Below are 20,737 nucleotides of genomic sequence, written 5' to 3'. Positions count from 1 at the left end.
TGCGGTTGGCAGTACTGTAGTTTTGTCTGAGAGGCTTTATGTCCTCCTTCTGCTAACCTCTGGAGTACTTTGATTGAGTCTCGATGACAATCATCGATTGTAGATGAGCAGATCAACAAATCATCAACATACTGTATTAATGTGCTATTAATAACAATATTTTCAAGATCCTGTCTCAAAATCTGATTAAACACGTGAGGGCTATGCTTGAAGCCCTGTGGAATACGTGTGTAACTGAGTTTTCGTCCTCTGTATGTAAAGGCAAACAGATGTCGAGAGTCTTCAGCCAATGGAATGCTGAAGAATGCTGAGCACAAATCAATTACTGTAAAAAATGTAGCATTATGTGGCACATTCGTGAGGAGTGTATGTGGATTTGGCACCTCGGCTGGCCAATCTTGTACTACATCATTTACTGCTCGCAAGTCATGCACAAGTCGATATTTTGATTTGTCGTTTTTTGGCACTGGTAGTATGGGAGTGTTGCAGTTGCTGTATGTCTCAACCAACACTCCTGCGTTTATCAGACCTTCAATTGTCTTACTTATCCCTTCTTCAGCTTCAGGCTTTAAAGGATATTGTGGGCGATACGGCAGTTTCACGTTTGGTTTTAATTCAATTTTTACAGGATTGGCAGACTTTACCAACCCTACATCACTGTCATGTTTTGACCACACTTGATCTGGCACGTGCGTCAACATGTCTTCCATAAAAGTGTTTCTGCTTTCTTCACTTTTAGTTGCTGTTTTTAGTATTTTTCGCGTTGGTATTGTTACTACCTGCGGTTTTGCCATCATTGATGTTCCACAAAGGATTTTGATCATCTTTTTATCTTGTGATGAAAAAATTAGTGGGTTGTCTGTTTCTTGCCACTCAATCTGTGTAGCAACATGCATCATTGGACCGAGGTCTTTTGATTCAAACGGTTCATTCACCAATAGGGTGATATGTGGAACCGACTCTGGTACAGCGTACCACTCTGAAATGAATGAATTTGGTTGCACGCTCAGTGCTGCTCCCTGTTGGCCTATTACAATATCCTGTGTTACCAACTCAACAGTCACATTTTTCGTTTTCTCATCCCATTTCTTCTCAAATACCGAACTGCATGATGCATCATAGAACATTGTGCAATGATAGTCAGATAATGGTTGCTTTGCTTCTGGGATTTGGGCTCGAATTAGTTTTTCCCATTGGCTGAATACCTTTGTTATAGGTTCCATAACATCACCTAGCCAATAAACTTTTGCACATTCAGATTGTGTGTACATTTGAAAATCCAATCCGGATCTATCAACAAATACTCCATCAGGTGAACACCAGACTTTTATTTGTAATTTACACAGTGCATCCCTTCCTAACAAGTTGATTGGAGTTTGATCAGATACTAAAATTGGAATTTTAGTTTCACCACCTTCAGTTGTTAATCTCACTGGAGCTGTTATTGGAATCATTTGTGTCATTCCCGAGAATCCTACTGTTTTAACAAATTTTCCTGACAAGGGGAGGTGTGTGGCATATTCTGGACTTACACATGTATAAGTAGCTCCAGTGTCAACCATCATCGGTGTTGGCTTGCCTTCTAATTGAACCTGTAGCATGGGTTCTTTATCAGCTCCTATGGTGATAATTGGATGCTGACCCTCCCCGTTAGGATTCTCTGGGCACCCCTAGTAACCATATTTCGGACCTGCCCATGGATTGACAGGACCTCTACCTCCACGTTGCATGGACTGAGACCCGCGACCCCCCTCTCTCCACTCTGTGCCTGGCTGTGGTCTCGGACAGTTGGCTCGGAAATGGCCTGTGTCTCCACACCCCCAGCACTCCCTCTGTGGCGGACGTCGTTGTCCATTCTGGAAAGAAGGTGGTCCTCTTTGACCTTCCCAGCGAGGGCGAGTGAACGGAGGTCTCATTGCTCCATTTCGTTGTTGTGGATTTGGCTGTTGTGAATAAACATTGACAACAGCGGGTGGCTGCACAGGTGATGGTTGTGCCTCAGGTGCAGTTGGCATTGCATGGTTAGTAGTGTCATTTACCATTGGAGCTTGCGTCTTTATTTTACTTTTATTTTGCAAGTCAGTGAGTTGCAGCTGTGTTAACTTTCGCTGCAAATTCCTCTCTTGTTCTTTAGTTTTCTCCTCATCCTTCCTGTATTTTTCAATCGCGTGTACCACGTGGTCACGGAATTGTCTGTGAGGCATTGAAGTCAGTCCCACCACATCCTCCAGTCTGCTCTGCACCGGAGTTGGCAGGGCTTCAATAACTGCATTCCTGAACAAAGTCATTAGGACGGGGCTGCTCTCAGCCTCTTCCTCTGTCTCCTGCTTCCATCTCTTCAGCTGTTTGTTAATATATCCAGCTGCATTCTCAGTCTCTGCCAGAGGTTCCCGCTTTAATGATTTGGGATCTATTTTGGTAGGGTATTCCCCCCTCAGGGCCATCCATAACTCAGCTCTGTATGCATTGAGCTCAGTTCCATCTGCCATCGGATTGGCCATCCAAGTATTTCCGCTATTGCGCAAAATATTCTCCATCGTGGATACTCCAAGACTTTGTGCCCACACTGCCTTAATGTCTCCCAAGGCTAACATTTTACCGACTGTTTCCTCCTCAAAAGCCTTGATCCACTTACCAGCCCCCTCATGAATGTCAGGCAGCCTGGAAATCAGTCCTGCAAGGTCGAGTGTTTGCCAAGGTGTATAATGCCCCTGAGTTCCTCTTATCAAAATTGGCCATTGCCCATACCTGTCTGGTGGGTGTATGCCAGGTCTGTATCTCAGATCATAAGGTCTGTCCTTTGTTACCCCTCCCCTTTTGTTTAACCCTGGTTGTCCTCTTAACGCTCCTTCCACTCCTTCTTCTTCCCCCTGTTCCCCGCATATCAGCCTGTGGCTTTTGTCTATCTCTCTCTCTAGTTCTCCAATCGTGGCGTGTGCCTGTTTGCGACAGTGCTCTGCGTCCTCCTCCATTTCTTGAATTACGGTCCGAATTACATCGCCTCTCGAGTCTCTCTCTCTTCCTCTTACATGTTGTTCCACACCCAGCCAGTAAGACTCTCCTCTGTCTCTCCCTACGGTCTCATTTCGTTCTGCATAGCAATCTAGTATTTCTGATCCTTTTGCTTCTCTTTGTTTTCGGCCAGTGCTGCAGTATTTTGGGGGTTTATCTCCTATTTGTGATGCTGGGGTCGCATCGAGTCTTGGGCTGGTTGACCTGCTCGGGTCACCCTGTGGGGGAGTTTGGTGCGTCATTAAAGATCTGTTGTTGTTTTCAACTTCGAAGTCTCCTTTAATGTTAACAGTTCCTGCAATTGATGGATAAATTCCTGCAGTTTTCGAAAAGTCCTGCAGCTGTTCCTTTTGATCTGCTTTTGCTTTTCTTTCTTTCAGTTCAACGAACCCGTCTCTTACATTTTTCCTGTAGCGATGACCTTCAACCTTAAACAATTTAATTGTTTCTAGTTCTAGTTCTCTTTTCGTCAAACGTTTCTTGCTTTTATCTTTTGGTTTGTAATCCTTGATTCTCAGTTCCATATCCTCACACAAACCCACATCAAATGTGCCCTCTTTAGGCCAAGATGGATCGAGTCCTTTAGTGCGTTTTGCCCATTTCTCTGAAAGTCTCTGGACATCTTTTGCATGCTCTAAGTTTTTGATCGCCACGAGAGCTACTGGTGTCACACTCATGTTTAGTTTATTTTATTTAAACTCACAACCTCGCAAAATTTCAAATCAAGAAGTCAAAACTAGTTCTGGTTTAAATGATTATGCTACTGATACATTTATACCGGTTACACTTGTAATGTTTATTGTGACAAATAATAAGATTGCTTTTATTAACTCGAAATATTATTGTTCGATACTGTAGAATATTAAGATTCTTTACTTTAGGTTATTTAGACACATACTCTGATCAATGTTTGTATCATGCAGTTACTTCTCCTCTTGCAGCCTGTGTCACTCAACAATTTCTGGGCGTTTGGCCAAGGCTCTCACTCCGGAGCCAAACTGTTTGGCAGTCCTGCCAAGACACAGCAAACGGAGCGAGAAAGGGAGGGCTATTTTCGACACAGAGAGAAAAAAGGAAGAATAGAGAGGGATAGCCTTAATCTATACAACTACACAACACTATGACACTAATACTATAAACTTTATACGCTTTAAGTGACAATTTTAACTACAATGTTTAGACGCTTGTGTACTGCCAAGATTCTCTTTGTACTAGAACAAATTAATAAACTCACAAAGAAACTGCCAAAATCACAACTCACTTATTTGCTATACGCACTTATACAATGATGTATATTTCTTATGAGAGGTTTCACAGAGGCTCGATTGAACATTTGCAAAAGCGTTATCACTGGGAGAGCATGCCAAAAAACATACAAAGCCAATATTTCATATACATGCAAAGCCACCCAGGTGTTTATCACATCAAAAGTCAGCGGTCCCAGTCTGTCAGTCCGTTTTTTGTCCAGGTATTTTTATTTCTCTTTCTAATGTCAGACTTTGACTATGTGGGAGTTTTTTAACAGTATTGCTTGTACTCAAGGCTTTGTTAAGGAGAGATTCTTATTGTTGGGCTGTTTCACAGTTTACAAATGTCCTCTTTATTTCACCAGAGGCTCATATTGTTTTATCTTCTTGGGGGTTTAACAGGGAGTATTGTGTCTTCCCTTTATTCGTCTATGGATCCCTCCTTCATAGTATTACTTTATCAGTAATGTCAATAAGTTACAGTCGTGTGCACACCTTTTCAAACCGTACTATTAATCTTATTGTCTAGTTAGATATTACTTTTCCTGCTCATTTAGATTTCTGCACAAAATTTCTGAGTCTCGTCAGCGCAGTGTCCTGCCTTAAACAGCGCTCACTCGTGACAGATTCACATTATAGGATTATTATTTAAATCTAAGCCAGTCTTTTCGTCTCTTCCTTCTCGAGAAAGGATTTGTTTCCAGACCTACGTATCTCACACTGGAACTCACACTGGAGTGCCTTACACTTATTTGCAGAAATTGCTTTATCAATAGCACACAGTCGCTTTGTCATTAGCGTACAAAAGTCTCTTGAGCTTGAGAGATGCCACGGAGCGCTCCGCATTTGAGTTTATCTTGGCCACAACCAGGCGTCACGCCAACAGAATGCTGCGTACGCCTGCACACGAGAGAGCTCTCTTTTTACAGCTGGAGATCAAATTGAATCATATCAACATCTTTTTTGCATTTTTCCAGCACACACCAATCCGCCCCTCTCCTCCTCCCGCTAAACAGCGCGGATCCTGTCGAGGGGACCCCAAACACTCCCTCTCTATCACTCAATCGAGAATCACGCTGTACAGAAATATACTATGGTGAGATATGAAGATCTCACCTGTCGGCGCCTGAAGCGTGATTGTCGGTTGGCTGGCGTAGAGGAGATGTCGAAGGTCTCGACCCGAACCACGTTGAGGCGCCAATTATGTGGAAGCGTAAATGAGGATGGAGACAGGACGAATCGGAGTTTGCAATCCAGCGGGAATCGTTTAATGCACAGTCGAACATGCGAGGTGGCATATGGAGACAGATTCCAAATCTAACTGTCTGACCAACTCTTTTATAAACCTAACACACGCCTTTTTCAGCTGTGGTTCATCAATCAAACCTGTCTGTTCAATTCAAACAGGACACATCTGGGCTTCTAATCTGGGAGGGTTCCATTTCGTTTTTACAGAAAACAACTCTATTTATGGTGTTGTTTTGGTCCTTTTGAGAGATTAATCACACTTTATCTGTCCAGAGGAAAGCAGTTCCCGTAAGTTACCAGAGGCAGGCCCATTTCCCGATATCTCCGTCGAATTCACAATAACACATTACGTAACTTGTTTTTAGTTCAAATCCAGTTCAGTTCAGTTATAATGTTGAATTTCTTCAACAATTACCGGTACCGTAAGCCACTTCCCGGCTTGGACCTGTGCGGAGCGCGTGGAGACGCCTCCTAGTTGACGTATTACCGTTTTTTCCAGTTTTTTTTCCAGTTGTTTTTTTCCAGTGCTACAAAACTTGTTAGACAAAACTTGTTCAAGTTTTTTTGTGTGCGTGTTTTTGAGTGAGAGAAATAAATCATCTTGGTTTGCAATATGAGTCTGCATTTGGGTCCTTGAACACACCACATCATGAACCGGTAGGTTGAACGGCAAGATGCTTTTAACAGTACATGTCCGACTCGCTAGCTTCTAAGCTAATTTTAACATTACGGCCAATGGGGAAATGCTAACCGCGATTAGCATTAGCGAATATAATATATCTTCGTACATCTTTTCATGCAGACATACTTACAGACTAAGGTCTCTCAAGGCTACCAAACGGAAGAATTGGCTGTGGTAAGAGTTTGATTGGCAATTGGTTCATCAGACTTCCTGCTGTCAAGAAGAGTTGAGCTCACAGAGAAAGCCGCCTTGGATACATGCATACATGTTCAGGGGAAAGACAGGATATAAAAGCACAAAGCATATACTCAGAAATCAATAGTTAAAGTATAATCAAAAGATAAGGTTTATGATCATTATATAACGAATGTTTAATGCATAGAGTGATTTAACAAATGTAAAAACTGATTATAATAATGTTCTGTGTACCGGAGCTGAGGTGTGGAGAAAGTGTTTGGGGAACAGATAGCCCAAATCAAGGATAAAAGGAGACGCTTGCAAGCCCCAAAACGGGATTTCTACACGAGCCGTCCAGACGCTCTGAGAAGAAGATACGGACGATCGTAACTGAAGTATTCGAGGACTTCGTCTCTGTTCACGGAAAGAAGACCGCTGTTCGTGGACAAAGAATTGAAAGACGGAGATTTTCCTCTCCCCACTGCTCGACTTTAACAACTGAACAACGGAGGAACACCGCAGGCCTAGAAAGACTTTGTACTGAGCCTTGAGGACTGTTGGCCGAACTCCGCTGCGAGAGCAGGAGGACCGAGGGTCCGGCCGGACCTTCGCTCCTAACAACTCCAAAAGAACTTTTTCACCGAACCATTGAAGATCCAGCTCCAACCGAGCCGTCTCGGCATCTAAAACTAATGAGTATAATCTAAGAAGAAAGAAGAAAATTAAAGTAAAGAATCAAGTGTAGTAACATTTTATGTGAGCTGTAGCTTAACCCTTGCAAACTAACTAAATATAACCTGCAATAAATACCTAATCTGCATTTAAAGTAAAATTCTCAAGTGCATTTATTTGCTCAAGTAGTAAAAGATCCTCGTGGCAGTAAAAAGTTAAATCCATTGTATGTCTAACAACTGAGTTCTGTAAGGTTATCCTAGAGACCGAATCCACTTAACAATCCCTTACAGTTTTAGAAGTAATCCTAGCCGTTAAAACCTAACCTGGCATTTACCAAGAGCACGGATCCAGAAGAGGGAAGCTGCCATAACCGACGCGACTGGTAGGAGTGCCCGGGGTCAGGGTGGCCCCTCGACCGAGTGCACTCAGACCGGAGGAAGCAGGGTAGACGTCGGGAGTAACGGCAGTTAGAAGAGCCAGGCGAGTTCCCTCGCAAGAACACCAGCTCGACAATCTTTTAATAGAGAGCTGAGTCAGTAAGTAGCCCCGTATCGGGCCAGAAGTACCCCAGGATCTAACACTGCCAAGCATTTTTTTTAAAGCACCTGCCCTTTTCCAAATGGCCTGTCGCTTCCCAGGTAGTTGTTTGTAACACACCATCTGGTGGTTTAGATTTGGGTTTCTTACCTTTGGACTGAACCAGGCTAACTGTCGCTTTGTGCTTAGCTAAGCTAAACATCTGCTGGCTCTAGCCTCATATTTAATGTAATATGACAGTGGTAACAATCTCATGATCCAACTCTCTACAGAAAAGCAAATTTGTGTTTTTTCCAAAATGTCAAACTGTTTCTTTAACATGTATGTTAAACATGGACTTTTCATCTTTAAGCATCCTTAAACCATCTGTAAGTTGTACAAACTATGTCTTATTCCGATGGTTTTTTAATAGTAAATATACGAGCAAGTTCTTTTCAACAGATCCGGGATACATTTTATTCATTTAAGTGTTTTTTCTGAAGGATAGAGCAATTAATTGGTCTGGAGGGGAACAGCTTTTCACAAAGACTGGAAACGAGGGAAAAAGGCTAGCCTGGCTATGTGTAGTGAGGAATAAGTCCTAGTTGTAGGTGTCTGCCCTGGACAACTGAAGAATACAAGATCTATGTGTGGATGCCCGAGCACTGTTAGCCTTTGGCCCCTTGATTGGTGTGGGGGCAATAGAGGGCAGCTTCATCTACAAATAATTAACAACTTTGAGTGGAGAAAATAAAAATAAATAACTTGCAAGTCGCACACACGGGTAGTTCGCTTTATTTTTATGTTTTCTCCGGTCCTCCCTCGTTTTGCTTCCTTCTGATTGGGTGCTACACCTGTCACAAATTAGACTAGGAGGCAAGGACATAATTACCACGACCTAAACTATTCATATGATTACATTCATATACAAGTAAAACAATCCTCCAACCAGCACCTATGAAGTTCACTGATTACTTACCATATTACTTGTTATTTGTTTAATCTGCATAGCAGCATTTTTTATACTGTTTCTGCGTGATTTGTACAGATTAAACAAGATGATGGCAGGGGCTTCATATTTACCATCCAAACGAGTGGTGGACATTTTTTCAACTCTGCAAAGACGCAAATATGCCTATTTTCCCAAAAAATGTACTTGTCCCTTTAAGGTGTGACAGACTGTTTTCCCACATATTTTATTTAGGCTACCAAAAATCCTTAAGAAAAGGTATGACACTAGTAGCATACCCCTAACTTGCACAGTGAAGGGACCTAAATAGTGAGGGCTAATGAGGGAATGGGCTGCAGGTGAGATGGGTGTGGAGGACCAGGTGAGGAGAATGAGAGATGATTGGGTGTGCGTGGTAGGATCTGAAATGACAGGAGAGTTAGTCAAATAAGCAGACATGATGAAAATAAACTGATATGAAGGGAATTCGTGACAATAGGGAAGTCGCAGCCATAATTCATGCAAGGTATCATAGAACTAAGAATAAGGTTTTCCTTCAAATGATTTTGTAGGTAAAAGTTTTTGTTTGTGTAACAATGAGACAGACAAAGTGAAAATGTATGCAGTTTATGTAATGCTTTTAGCCCCACCACGACAGGGAGTGGTGCTTTGCTTTTACTTTCAGATGCAACCAATATTGGTCGATTAGATGGTGAAACAGTGTAGCCAATGTCATGTGGCAGAATTATCCTCACATCGACACTCGACAATGTTTGCATTCTGCAGCCAGACTGTCAACTCCACCTCCACCTACGCTGGGCAGACAACCCCTACGTGTCTGGGACAGTCCACACCAAAGACTCTGCTCCAGGTCTCATCATGGGTGCTGGTAAGTCTCTAGAGCAGCAGTTCCCAAACTTTTTAGGCCGCGCACCCCCTTCTACATCCCGACCGGGTTCGCGCACCCCCCCCCCCCCCCCCCTTAATAATAAAAAAAAAAAAAAGAAGCAACAGAGCCTTTTAAGCCTTCATAGCCGCATAAGAATCGGACCAATGAGTGAACAGTTTGCTCGCGCGTGGCATTTGTTTACAAGATTTAGTCAGCTGTTAAATGTTGCAGTGTGAACACAAACCGAACAAAGGAGCAACTGCAACAAAGCAAACGAACTGAAGGTGTGAAAACGCCCTGAAACACTGCAACAAAGTTTCAATAACTTTCAGTGACACAAGGCGTCACTTTTAAAGAGCAATCAGGATGGCGAGCACACATGCACAGGCTCAGAGGCAGATTATCACATTTCATTTACAATTAATGTAGCCAGGATGTCTTCGGACAAAGCATCGATGCACAGTGTTGTTGGACACCGGGATCATGTCCAACTTTTTTGCTTCTTTCTCCCCAATCATACATTCCACCATCTCTCTGGCAGCTGGCAAGCTCACGTCTTCAGTGATTGTGTGCGGTAGCCCCTTTCTCGCTATTCTGTAACCAGATATGAAGCCCGTAGTGCGTCATTCATAGACCAACACATGAATGAGACTCCAGTTGTTTTTGGCTGTTTTGTAACTCCTCCAATTTCGATATTAAAATATGTAAGGGGCTTTTGACTTGCACTGGCATGCTTGGTGTTCAGGTGGCGACGTAAATAAGAGCTTCAGACTGTTAGCCAGAACCTCACTGCACACCACGCACTGTGGCTTTGGGCAATCTGCATTGCCAATCCAAGTGAAGCCCAGACACAGATACTTTTCATCATATTTCCTCTTTTTTTCCCAGTCTGCGCCGTCTCATCTTCCTCTGACTCTGGCTCGATTTCTTCTCCCGGTCTCTCCCCAACGCACCTCTCCGTTCCCCTCGCCTCCGATTCCTCTCTCTCTCTCTGTCCCTCTCCTCTTTTACGACTGATAGCTTCAGATGTCCCACCTGACAGTTTTTAAATTAAAATTACATTTTTTTTAAATATTTAATATTATTACACCATCAGACCGCCATTACACTTTTCCTCTCGCGCACCCCCTAGAGGCAGCTCGCGCACCCCCAGGGGTGCGCGCACCCCACTTTGGGAATCCCTGCTCTAGAGGAACATTTCTTTTAATTTATTTGACTGTTCTGACCTTCTCCCCACCTGCAATTTATAAGTCACATCAATTTTATTTATGTAGCCCAATATAGCAAATCACAAGTTTGCCTCAAGAAGCTTCACTATCTGTACAGCATGCAGCAACCTCTGTCCTTAGAACCTTGGTTTAGACATGGAAAAACTCCCACAAAAAAGCCTTTTAACTGGGAAATAACTGATCCCTCGCCATGGACGAACAGACATGCAATAGATGGTGTGTACAGATAACCAACGAAGTATTATGTAAAGAAGTTACATTGTATTAGAATGTAACTTCTTTACATTATATTAGAATGTAAAGAAGCTACAGTGTATAGACTGATTCTATTGAAGTTATTCCTTTTTAAATGTTTTAGACTAGTCACGAATCACTTTAAAAGAGTGATTATAGCTGATTTACAGACATGAGATTGATCTTCTCATGTCACTCTCTTTATACAATGATATAAATTCATCCCCGTTTTATTGATATCTTACGAAATGTTACTCCTCATTTTTCGTGCGTTTTTCCTGCAAAAGTCCAGCAACATGAGTCTGTTTTGGCTTGTTACATGCACACTGTCTTTTCAAAATAAACTTCCATTTTCACAGGAAACAACTAAGGTTTAGGCGATGAAACTACTTAGTTAGGTTTAGGAAAAGATCGTGGTTTGCGTTAAAATATCTACAGAAGTGGCGTTTCTTAAGTACGGAAGTCACGTCACAAATAAATCAACATTGGCTTCTCGTTTCACACACGGCACAAACTGCGGCCTCCTGGAGGAAACACCAGTGTTAGTTTGACCCATCCACGTCTCCTCATCCCACCCGTCCTGTGTGGAATTCTACTCATGTAGTCGCCCGCTAACTATAGCATGTAGCATCCTGGGCATCACTGGGAATCGCAACACCGCAGCTTTGAGAGCACTTGATTGCAATTGCGCATTAACGTGATGAACCAATGATTTAACTTGCTGCTAGGACCACTGATTCACCAAACCTGCTTGCTTGCAGTCTCTGTTCCACCACAGTCCCCGACGTTGGTCTCATGATTCATTTTGTTTCTAAAGATAGATTTGATTTTGTAGCGAGTAACGAAGGTTTCAGGGGGAATGTATCGGAGTCAAAGTATCAGTTTTCTTTGCAAAATGTCGTGAAGTAAAAGTCAACAGAAATATAAATCGTAAAGTACAGATATCCAAAAAAACTACTAAGTACAGTAACGAAGTATTTCTACTTCGTTACTATACACCACTGCTCATATGGAACTATTGAATCAGGCCTATCAAAGACCACCTGTCAAATGATTTACAAAACCGCAGGTCCAAATCAAAAGAAATTACATGTTACATGCAATCCTCCATAGTACTATGTCAGTCTGACGTGTGCGCCAGGTGCCCTCACCAGTCCACAAAAAACGCATAGGCGCACAGCTACAGTAAAAATCTGGCATAAGAGTGCCATCGGCTGATCAGAGTAGACTCTCAGTCAAAACAGAATAAGGGAGGTCCTGTATGGGACAAACGGATTTAGTTCAATATACGGGTAGTCCCAGCTAATAAAGGACAGTCGCTAACCCTACTTATGAAACATTTCATTGTTTAAAAATCTGGTTTATAAGCCATTCTCATAAAATTAGGGGTATTAGGCTACTTGATAGGCATAATGTTGAGCAGTTAAAGAGGACATGGAGTGCTCAAACAGAACATTAGAATTAATGCAAGTGAAGGGAAAATTTAAAGTTTGACCTACCAAGTCAAAATTACCTTGTTTATTAATTAATTACCTTAGTTGATTTATCTCTCTCTCTCTCTCTCTCTCTCTCTCTCTCTCTCTCTCTCTCTCTCTCTCTCTCTCTCTCTCTCGCTCTCTCTCTCTCTCTCTCTCTCTCAAAATTGGTTAGTCACTGTCAAGTCTGCTCACATCTGTTCTCTCTATTCACTTTTGTCTCTTTATGAATTTGTTGTTGTTTGTTTGCCTAATGAGAATATGTTCCTAGTTACATTTTCAATTACTGACCTTTCCTTCAGGTAACCTTGGCTCCAAGCTAGTAGAGTATAAGGAAGAGATGTACATCACTTCAGACTGCGGGAAAACATGGAGACAGGTACACTCTGCCCTTCCTTGCTTCGTATTACCCCCCCCCCCCTTTGCTGTTTCCCTCCTATCCTTCTCTACACTCTCCTCTGCTCTCATAAAAGTTACACAATCTATATTAAATGCAGTTGCAATCTGTATCAAACTTTACAGCCAAGTAAGACTTCTATAATTTTTGTTGTTAGTTGTAGTGTTTTGTTTTTTATGATTTGCACTGATGAAAATAAATTATCACATCATTTCCATTTAATTTACCCCCCCACCATTTTTATGTCACTTCTTTTAAGGTTTTCGAGGAGGAGCATCACATCTTGTACCTGGACCATGGTGGGGTCATTGTTGCCATCAAGGACACCTCTATTCCCCTCAAGATACTCAAGTAAGATTGCTGTTCCAGTATGACACTATGTCTATTGCAATCCTTACCTAGGTAACATTGACCTGATCCCCAAATTCAATGAAGAAATCCAGGACCGGTTTCCACACAGTGCGGAAATAAAACCCCAGAAATAATATAATAAGTTAATAATGTGCTCTTCGGTTGTAGAAGTACTGCTGGGTTACCACTGTAGTAGTATGCCAGACATGCTAACTGTTGCAGAATATACAACACCAGGTGAACACATTGTTGAATTTATTTATTGTTTCACTGGCTTTAGTTTTGTAAAGTGTCACGATCAGGCTGTGCCTTCTGTGTTCTGTGTATTTCTTTCTGTAGCTCCTCACTCTACCTATCAGCCACCAGTCGAACTCCCTTCACCTGCCCCTGATCACTAATCAAGCACTCCCTCATCAGCACAACTCTCCTCACCTGTTCAAGCCATTATTTAAAGCCCTGCCTCCCAGTCACCCATTGCCAGATCATTGTTTGTGTTCTACCCGCCTGTTTGTCTTGTCCTGTTCCTGCCGTCCCACGTCTGCCTTCCCTGCCTCGTCCTGCTGGATTTGCCCCCTCGTCTCTTGTCTCGTCCCTGGATTCCCTGTGTGTTCTTGTAGTGTTCGTTCTGACTTAAGTGTTTGTTAAATTCCATTTCACTCTACTTCTGGTCTGCGTTTGAGTCCACCATCATGCCTCGTAACATAAAGGCCATAAAACTAGTGATGGCGAGATGAAGCCTCATGAGGCCTCGCAACACTTTAGCCAATTGGTTCGAGAAAGGGTTCATTACTCGATGCTTCATGTGCACACGATACCACCTACTGGCCAAGTGTATAATCACAGGCAGCTGTATCTGAACCACATAATGTGATGCATTGAATTGTTGTGTCTGTTATGGCTGTTGGGAATGACTGAATTACAAAAATGTATGACCAAATAATTTCTGTACATAAATTATGACATATGTGCATAATAAAATATTTTTTAATGTGTTCTGTGTGTGTACATTTTCCCAAAATGGTAGTATCATGTTATGGCAGGTTGTGTAATAATGTTATTATGCCACTTTAGGAAAATGGCATGGGCTTAAGCAGGCAGAGGACAGTGAAAGTGCTTGTGGAACTAGGAAGAGGGGACTGAATATGCTTGTGGAACTTGGACAGTGATGTACAGGACACGGGACATTTTATTCATTTTTATTCAAAAATAACAGTTTCTCAACAGTGTTTGGTTTTAAACGATTCCTTTTTTTTGACACGACCTCTCCGGCCTTTGAAAACACCCTTTCACAGGGTACAGAAGATGCTGGCGTGCACAAAAACGCAAGAGCAAGGCTATATAAATTTGCATACAGGAATTTTTGCCTCTCCCAGTACTCCAGAGGGTTTTCCAGCCTGCTTATATTTGGCTCGGAAAGGTAGCGCTGGACCTCCACAGTGGCATCTGCTGTTACATTGTGAGTCTTCCGTGCCTCCAGGACGCTGGTGTCTAAACGATGCCACAGTTTGCTACCTAAGAGGAAACCACAGATCATGTTACAAAGTGTTCTCATCGGAATAATCAATCTCAAAATGTAAAATAATAGATTACCTCCTGTGACATCATGAGAGGTGGAAGCCTGGGGGATTGCCTCTCTGCTTTGTTTTGCCCGTATAATGGTGGCACACTCGGAGGTCAGTCGTTTGATTGCTTCGGTGGCTTTTGTTTGGCTGAAAAATCCTATTGCTTTAAATCGGGGGTCCAGGAGGGTAGCAAGAGACATGATGCTCATCGACTGCAAATTGTACAGCTTCTCCCGGAGTTGCCTGATGAGCTGGTTTCCCATTTCCAATGCTGCTGCAGGTGCCGGCTTTGTTATTTCCTCCTGAAGGGTGTGCTCCAGCATCTTCACGAGGGGGACAACTTTGGAGGCAGACACATTTTCCTCTGCAGACAGCTCTACAGTGGCATCATAGAAGGGAGACAGCAAAGAAAGGCACCCTCCAACAATGTTGAACTCTTCTGCTGTTAGGAAGGGGACGTCATGTTGTAACCCAGCTAACGCTGCTCCTACTGGCTCCCTTTGCTCCACCAAACGTTGCAGCATCAAATATGTGCTGTTCCATCTGGTCTCCACTTCTTGCATTAGCTTCCTGTTTGCCATCCCCAGATGAAGTTGCACTTGTGTAAGCTTCTCCTTTAAAGATACAGATGAGTAGGCCATGAAATGACTGCAGTAGGAACACAGACAAACTATTAGCGTTATTAGAAATTGGAATAAAAGGAAAGAGCATACCTTAGCAGTGGTGCTGCTTCGAAAGAAGCCAACCAGCTTCCGTGCTTTGGCCCGGATGCCAGAGAGCACAGGCTGCTGGTCAAGTGCCTTCTTCACTATCAGATTCAGTGTGTGTGCAATGCAAATATGGTGCCGAAGCTTCAGCTCTCTCACACAGGCAACCATATTGGGAGCACCATCAGTGACCATACATGTCACCTTATTAGCGATTCCCCATTCCGCCATCAGGGAGGCTGTCACATGAGCTATATTTTCAGCAGTGTGTGATTGGGGGAATGCCTGCACTCCTAACAGCACTGAACTGAGTGTGGTTTTCTCACCCACAAAATGGCATGTTACAGCCAGGTAGGCATCCATATTGATGGATGTCCACATGTCAGAAGTAAGGCTAACAGCAGCCACCTTTTCCACTTCAGCCTTAGCCTGTAGCCTTCTCCTTGGCTGACTCATACTTGGCCTCCACCATGGCCTTCAGAGCCTAAAGGGAAAAATATATAGTGCTGAACTGTGAGACACAATAAAGTACTCATTTGTTTCATGCATGCAGCCATACATACCTGCCTTGTAGGGATAACATAATTAGGATCCAGTTTGGACACAAATGCCCTGAATCCAACATCATCCACAAGACTGAAGGGCTGTGTGTCCTTCACTATCATGGAGACGAGGGCTTCATCCAGCTCTTGTTTTCTGGTGGCTGGTTAAAAGAGAATAAATACAGTGTCTGTTACCTGTCTTAATTTGCACAATACACAAAAGTGAACAGGGACAAATTGTGATGGTGCATTTGTAATATTGTAATCACTTACAATGGCTGGCTGAAGCTCCAGTTTCCTCCTTATTCTCATGCAAGGCACGGTAATGCCTTAGCATGGATGAGGTGTTGTTATTGTACCCCAGCTCCTTGGAGCACAATAAACACCTCACCTTTGAATAAAAGAAGAAACTGTGAAAAATACAGTTCTTGATAAGCAAACCTAATGTCTCTGAAATAGAGTTAGCTTTAGCTTACCTTATTAGGAGTTATCAAATCAAAGTGTTCCCACACAGGGGAAACCCTCCTCTTCCTAGCTGGCTCCATCACCTATCCTTCTCTCCTCACTCTCCTAACTCTCCAAACTATCTCTCTCTAAACTCTCCAAACTATATAAACGCTATCCAAACTATCTCTCTCTCTCCAAACTATATAAACGCTATCCAAACTATCTCTCTCTCTCCAAACTATATAAACGCTATCCAAACTATCTCTCTCTCTCCAAACTATCCAAACTCTCAACTGACCGCAACTCTCCACGAACAACCCACATTTTGAATGGAGCCTGAGTGGTTTATATAGCTGTCGAACCTCCCGGCAAACTCTGAACCACTTCCCGAAGCAGTCACGTGGTACCGCCGGGCAGCGAGGCTTCGGACGTCATCATTTTTGGCTCCTCCCCTACATGAAGCACGCCTCGATACGCGCTTCAAGGAAACGCCCCCTCCATTACTCGACACACGCTTCGAAGCGTCGGCACATCTCGTAACATCACTACATAAAACAAACACCCTGCTCCAAATACTTTTAAGGATTTAATTGACAAGGGGTGTGGTTTAGTAATTGGTAAATTCACTGGGAGTGTGTTCTTACTAACTCTACTCTTTTTTTATAAACAATGGAACCTCCAACTGAAGAGACTTTCATCAATGTATTGATTGTGAACACACTATTTCTCCACAGGTTTAGTATCGATGAAGGACGGACGTGGACCATTCACAACTTCACCAGCACCTCCGTGTTTGTCGATGGACTCCTGAGTGAGCCAGGAGATGAGACTCTGGTTATGACGTGAGTAAAATCCCAATTTCAAAAGGAAAAAATGTATAAATTTCAGGACCGCTGTCGGAAAAATGAAATTAAAGTCTGTATAGGTTCAGCTGAATTCATCATAAATGGTCTGAAGACATTGATTCTCTTCACAAACATTAACAAATCTGAAATTATATTACAATATGGGTGTAAGTTATGATATATTGAATTGAGAAATCTCTGTGGCATCAAAAATTAAACACACAACATACATTTCCAATAGTGTAACCCCTCTGTCGTCCTTTCACATCACCCGTTCTCTGCTTGCTTCTGATGAATTGTCTTTAAGAGTCAGTTGTAACCCTACGTCTATGAACAGTGGCCCTGTCTCTCCAGTGCTGCTTGCTGAAGAGGGTGTAGGATAGCAGACAGTTCTGTGTGCTGCTGTTACAGGACCAAGAATGAGACGAAGCTCACTCTGGGGCAACAGAGACTTAATTTCCTGTAAATATATGAAAACACAAATCAGGTCAGAAGTGCTCTCTGTTACGATTACACTTCGCTCATCACGTACTGATCTGCTCTACTGGCTTGTTGCCTGACACCAGGGGTGTCAAACTCATCTTCACTCTGGGCCACATCAGCATCACCGTCGCCCTCAAAGGGCCGGTTGTAAATGTAAGACTGTGTAAATGTAACTACTCCTAACATATTGGTAAATAACTGTCTGCATTTGATTATTGTTTATTCAAGTGTAAAATATATATTTAAGCACATTTCTGTTATTATAACTTTAATCTATTTAATTTAGGGTTAAGAAACCCACATTACTCTATCAAAGATCAAACTTTTAAAGAAAATATATAAATATTACAAATATCATCAAACACAAGTTATTACATTAACTTTGTTCAAAGCTTAAAATCCTTTCAAGGGTGCATGTGCACAATCCCACGTGAAGTATTTTATCTGTTGTAAAGCCACGTTTAAAGTAGTCTTCAATGTATTCACAATACATTTCCATGTCAAATGTAGGGTAACTTATGAAGAGCTGCTTCTGTGACTGTGTTTCTATTTCATCCTTACTGACCGCCAGAGGCAGTGCTTCACACTGGATATCTTCCGTCTCGCGCATGCGCAAGTCGAATATTTATATCAACAAAGTCACGTGTGACCTCGGATGACCCCTGTCGTTGATAAGTTCCGGTGTCATCCTGAGCTCAGTCCTTTTTCATCTTCTCGCTACGCAGGTTAGCTACCATGGTAGCATAAACAAAGATGTGTCTACGATCAAGACATATTAGAGCTTGTCGCTGTAGCCTTGTGACCACCGGTCGGAGTTGCGGTTCTCTCGCCCTCCAAAGGCTGCGACGAGCTGTCCCTCTTCGGAGGGAACAGTGTGTTCGTCGTTCGGACATCGAGCCCCGGACTGGTGGACGCCCCTATCATCGGTCGTCACCAGTCTGATAAGGGCCACCTAAGTCGTGATGACAGCAATTGGTAAGATCGATTAACATTGTTTTCTATAACAGTTGTTTGTTTCCACGGTTGGCAGAGCGCTTCCGCTCTAGTTAATCGAGTGGCGCGCTAATGAGAGCGTAGAATTACGCTGTCGGCCCGCCCTTCACAGTGTTATGGCTATCACAGTTAGCAGAGTGTGCCTACTCAGGCAAACTTGGTGAGACACTAGTTAGACTAGATAGACATTGGCGTTGTGTCCATTGAGATTTAATCTTTACATCTGACATAATTCGCAGTTAGCAATGTCTTCACTCAGGCTAACTTGGTGAGATGCTAGCTGGGACTGCATCCATCAACTTTGTAAACCTTACGGCCGTCACAGTTAACAGAGCGTCCCCGCTCAGGTTAACTCAGTGGGAAGCTAGCTAAACAAAGCTGATACTGGGGCTGTGTCCATCAACTTTGTATCCTTACGGCCGTCACAGTTAACAGAGCGTCCCCGCTCAGGTTAACTCAGTGGGAAGCTAGCTAAACAAAGCTGATACTGGGGCTGTGTCCATCAACTTTGTATCCTTACGGCCGTCACAGTTAACAGAGCGTCCCCGCTCAGGTTAACTCAGTGGGAAACTAGCTAAACAAAGCTGATACTGGGGCTTTGGCCATCAACTTTGTAGCATTACAACTATCAGTTAGCCTGAGCGAGCACACTCTGCTAACTCGGTGAATGCTAGTTATACTAAATCAACATTGAGGTTGTGCCCATTGATGTTTTTACACATTACGGCTGTCGCAGCTGGCAGTGGCCTCACTCAGGCTAACCTGGTGGGACACTAACTAGACTAAGTTAATGCTGGATTGTGTCCATTGATTGCTGTAAACATTACGCCATATCAGTTAGCAGAGCGTTTCGCTCCGGCTAACTAGACTAAGCTAATACTCTGATTGTGTCCATTGATTGTTGTAAACATTATGGCCATATCAGTAGCGGATATCAGTTAGCAGAGTGCTCTCGCTCAAGCTAACTGGTGGGACACCAATATCTGCAGCAACTATCTTAGTGAAGAGAATGTCCTCGCTCCCCTCTCACTGTAAGGACTGTTTTCTTTGGGTCTGTTTCCACAGTAGCAGAGTGCTCAGGCTAACTGGTGGGTCACCAATATCCGCAGCGGCTGGCCAAGTGACTGCCCCCTGCCTGTTCTCTCAACATTCAGCAGAGCGCTCCCGCTCGGACTGATTTGGAATTCCGCATAAACTAGTGGGACAAGGGTTCCACCAGAATCGCGGCCATGTTAAACTCTCCCGGCTGTAGGACCTGTATGGCTCCTCTTCAGCCTGAGGACGGCCCTGACCTCTTGCCTTAGCCTCGAGCTTCTGAGGCAGGGCCTCTCGGAGAACCCAGGCAGGACCTGCGGCATCACGCCTTGAGCAGTAAGGTCTGCTAGGCTGGCCGAAGTGGAACACCTGATGCGTGAGGTCTACCTCCCCCTGTCAGGGCAGCTGAATCCAGCCCAACCTACCCTGGTCATTTGTATGGCGCTTGCACGCCTGGCATACACAGCAGCTGGAACATCCACCTGTGAGTGCCTTCTTCAGGCGCCTTCCCTCCCTCACCACCTTTTCTGTTCCTCCCTCCGAGGAATATCTGAGGGAGTTGCATGTGTAGCAGTTGTGGACTCTCAGTTGTGTTTAATTCAGGACACGATATCTTTTGATGGCTCCAACCAGACGTTTATTCATCGGACAGAATATTGCTGGTAAAAGACAGAACAGTGACTCTCATAGACAACATTGTGGTCACAAGCTCCGGAACACTGTTAAATCAAAAGGGACAAATACTTAAGCTAACTGTGGTTAGCATGTTACTCATGCTAAATGCTAAATGAGTTAAAACCATTTGCTCTAGAAATTATAAATTAAAACAATTATACGAACAAAAAGGGACTTCTAGACATCTATATATATATATATATATATATATATATATATATATATATATATATATATATATATATATATATATATATATATAGCTCTCTCTCTCTCTTTCTCGATAGAGATATATATATATCTCTCTCGATAGAGATATATATATATATATATCTCTCTCGATAGAGATATATATCTCTCTATATGT

At 43.0% G+C, this 20,737-nt stretch overlaps 1 protein-coding gene across 1 annotated transcript in view; it reads left to right on the top strand.

Annotated features, from left to right (window-relative positions):
- Positions 1–20,737, top strand: part of sorcs2 (sortilin-related VPS10 domain containing receptor 2) — a gene marked incomplete at its 5' end in the record, with an annotated part of 233,961 nt that overhangs the window by 176,093 nt on the left and 37,131 nt on the right. The window contains 4 exons of the mRNA XM_079295420.1: positions 9,293–9,395; positions 12,636–12,712; positions 12,990–13,081; positions 17,074–17,181. Of these exons, the coding sequence (XP_079151546.1) occupies positions 9,293–9,395; positions 12,636–12,712; positions 12,990–13,081; positions 17,074–17,181 (380 nt within the window). The remainder of the gene's footprint in view (positions 1–9,292; positions 9,396–12,635; positions 12,713–12,989; positions 13,082–17,073; positions 17,182–20,737) is intronic.

This window comes from Melanostigma gelatinosum (assembly GCF_949748355.1).
Source record: "Melanostigma gelatinosum genome assembly, chromosome: 23".
NCBI classification, from domain to species: domain Eukaryota; kingdom Metazoa; phylum Chordata; class Actinopteri; order Perciformes; family Zoarcidae; genus Melanostigma; species Melanostigma gelatinosum.
The sequence above is the reverse complement of the archived record's forward strand: the minus strand, read 5'-3'. Positions and strand labels throughout refer to the sequence as shown.